Source organism: Piliocolobus tephrosceles, chromosome 20 (assembly GCF_002776525.5).
Source record: "Piliocolobus tephrosceles isolate RC106 chromosome 20, ASM277652v3, whole genome shotgun sequence".
NCBI lineage: Eukaryota > Metazoa > Chordata > Mammalia > Primates > Cercopithecidae > Piliocolobus > Piliocolobus tephrosceles.
The window spans coordinates 36,794,237-36,795,322 of NC_045453.1; the positions used below are offsets into that span (position 1 = coordinate 36,794,237).

Below are 1,086 nucleotides of genomic sequence, written 5' to 3' on the forward strand. Positions count from 1 at the left end.
AGATGGGCACCTTGACACTCTTCCCCTGCTTCAGCTTCTTGAGGGTGGAAATGATGAGGTCGAAGTCAAAGGCGTCTGGGTGGTCGAAGTTGAAGTTGTTGTGTGCGGCCTGTTCCTGCTGCTGCTCAGTCAGCACCTGGTGGGGGAGGCTGTGGAGCAGTTGCAGGCACAGCAGGGCCCTCACCCAATGCCAGTGGGCAGGGGCTCTAGGCCTCCCAGGAATAGCCACGCTGGGGCTCAGATACCAGAGACCTGCATGTGCAGGGGTTCCAGGGTCAGGGAGAGGACAAGGGGGTCCTTGGGGGAGCTGGGCGGGGGCCCACCTTGTAGAAGGAGTCCATGGACAGCAAGACCACCCAGGGCACGTCCAGGGCTTCAATGATCATTCTGGCAACAGTGGTCTTCCCAGAGGCACTGCCACCTCCCAGGCCTGCCGGGGGGAGTGGAGACCCTCTGTGAGGAACAGACGGGCTGCGACACAGATCAGTCCCGGAGGCACCCACCCCACTGCCACTGCCTGCGGTTGCCCGGCTTCCTTCTCCTGCTCCAGTGGAAAGCATTAGAGGGGAGCTGGAGGCAGGCGTCCGGCAGCAGGTCCCACCCTCCCGCTGCTCTCACCGATGGCGAAAGCCTCTTTGGATTGTGTGCCATGCTCGTTGTACCAGGGTGGCCGCCCTGCGGTGTAGATGGTACGCTTGCTGGTGCGCAGCAGGGGAGGCTCTGACTTGCACTGGCTGGTGGTCCGCTTCCGGGGAGAGTGCCCGGTGCCCACAGGTGGCAGGAGCCTGTCCAGGGACTCTGCATTGCTGCTGCAGAGAGGGGCGTGCTCGGATTTGGCCCTGGGCTGCCCACTTCCCAGGTACCCGCTGGCATGGCTGGCCCACAGGGCATCTCCCCACCCCTCAACAGGCATGGCTGAGGTGGGCAGGCTCATTGGGGGTACATAAGAACTCTGCCTGGGCTGGGCCTGGTGGCTCACGCCTGTAATCCCAGCACTTTGGGACGCCAAGGCAGGTGGGTCATTTGAGGTCAGGAGTTTGAGACCAGCCTGGCCAACATGGTGAAACCCCGTCTCTACTAAAAATT

General features: G+C 62.4%; 1 protein-coding gene across 13 annotated transcripts in view; it reads right to left on the reverse strand.

Annotated features, from left to right (window-relative positions):
* UCKL1 (uridine-cytidine kinase 1 like 1) overlaps positions 1–1,086 on the reverse strand; it is a 34,116-nt gene that overhangs the window by 5,575 nt on the left and 27,455 nt on the right. For 8 of the 13 annotated variants that reach the window (XR_003306725.2, XR_002724686.3, XM_023183177.2 and 5 more), the window contains exons 2-4: positions 619–809; positions 324–430; positions 11–136 (exon numbers count right to left, since the gene is read on the reverse strand). Coding sequence is in view for 11 of the 13 variants with exons in the window: in XM_023183177.2 (XP_023038945.1) it covers positions 11–136; positions 324–430; positions 619–809 (424 nt within the window). In the remaining 2 variants the exon portion in view is untranslated. The remainder of the gene's footprint in view (positions 1–10; positions 137–323; positions 431–618; positions 810–1,086) is intronic. The other 5 variants (XM_023183179.2, XM_023183182.2, XM_023183183.2 and 2 more) reach the window with 1 other exon arrangement.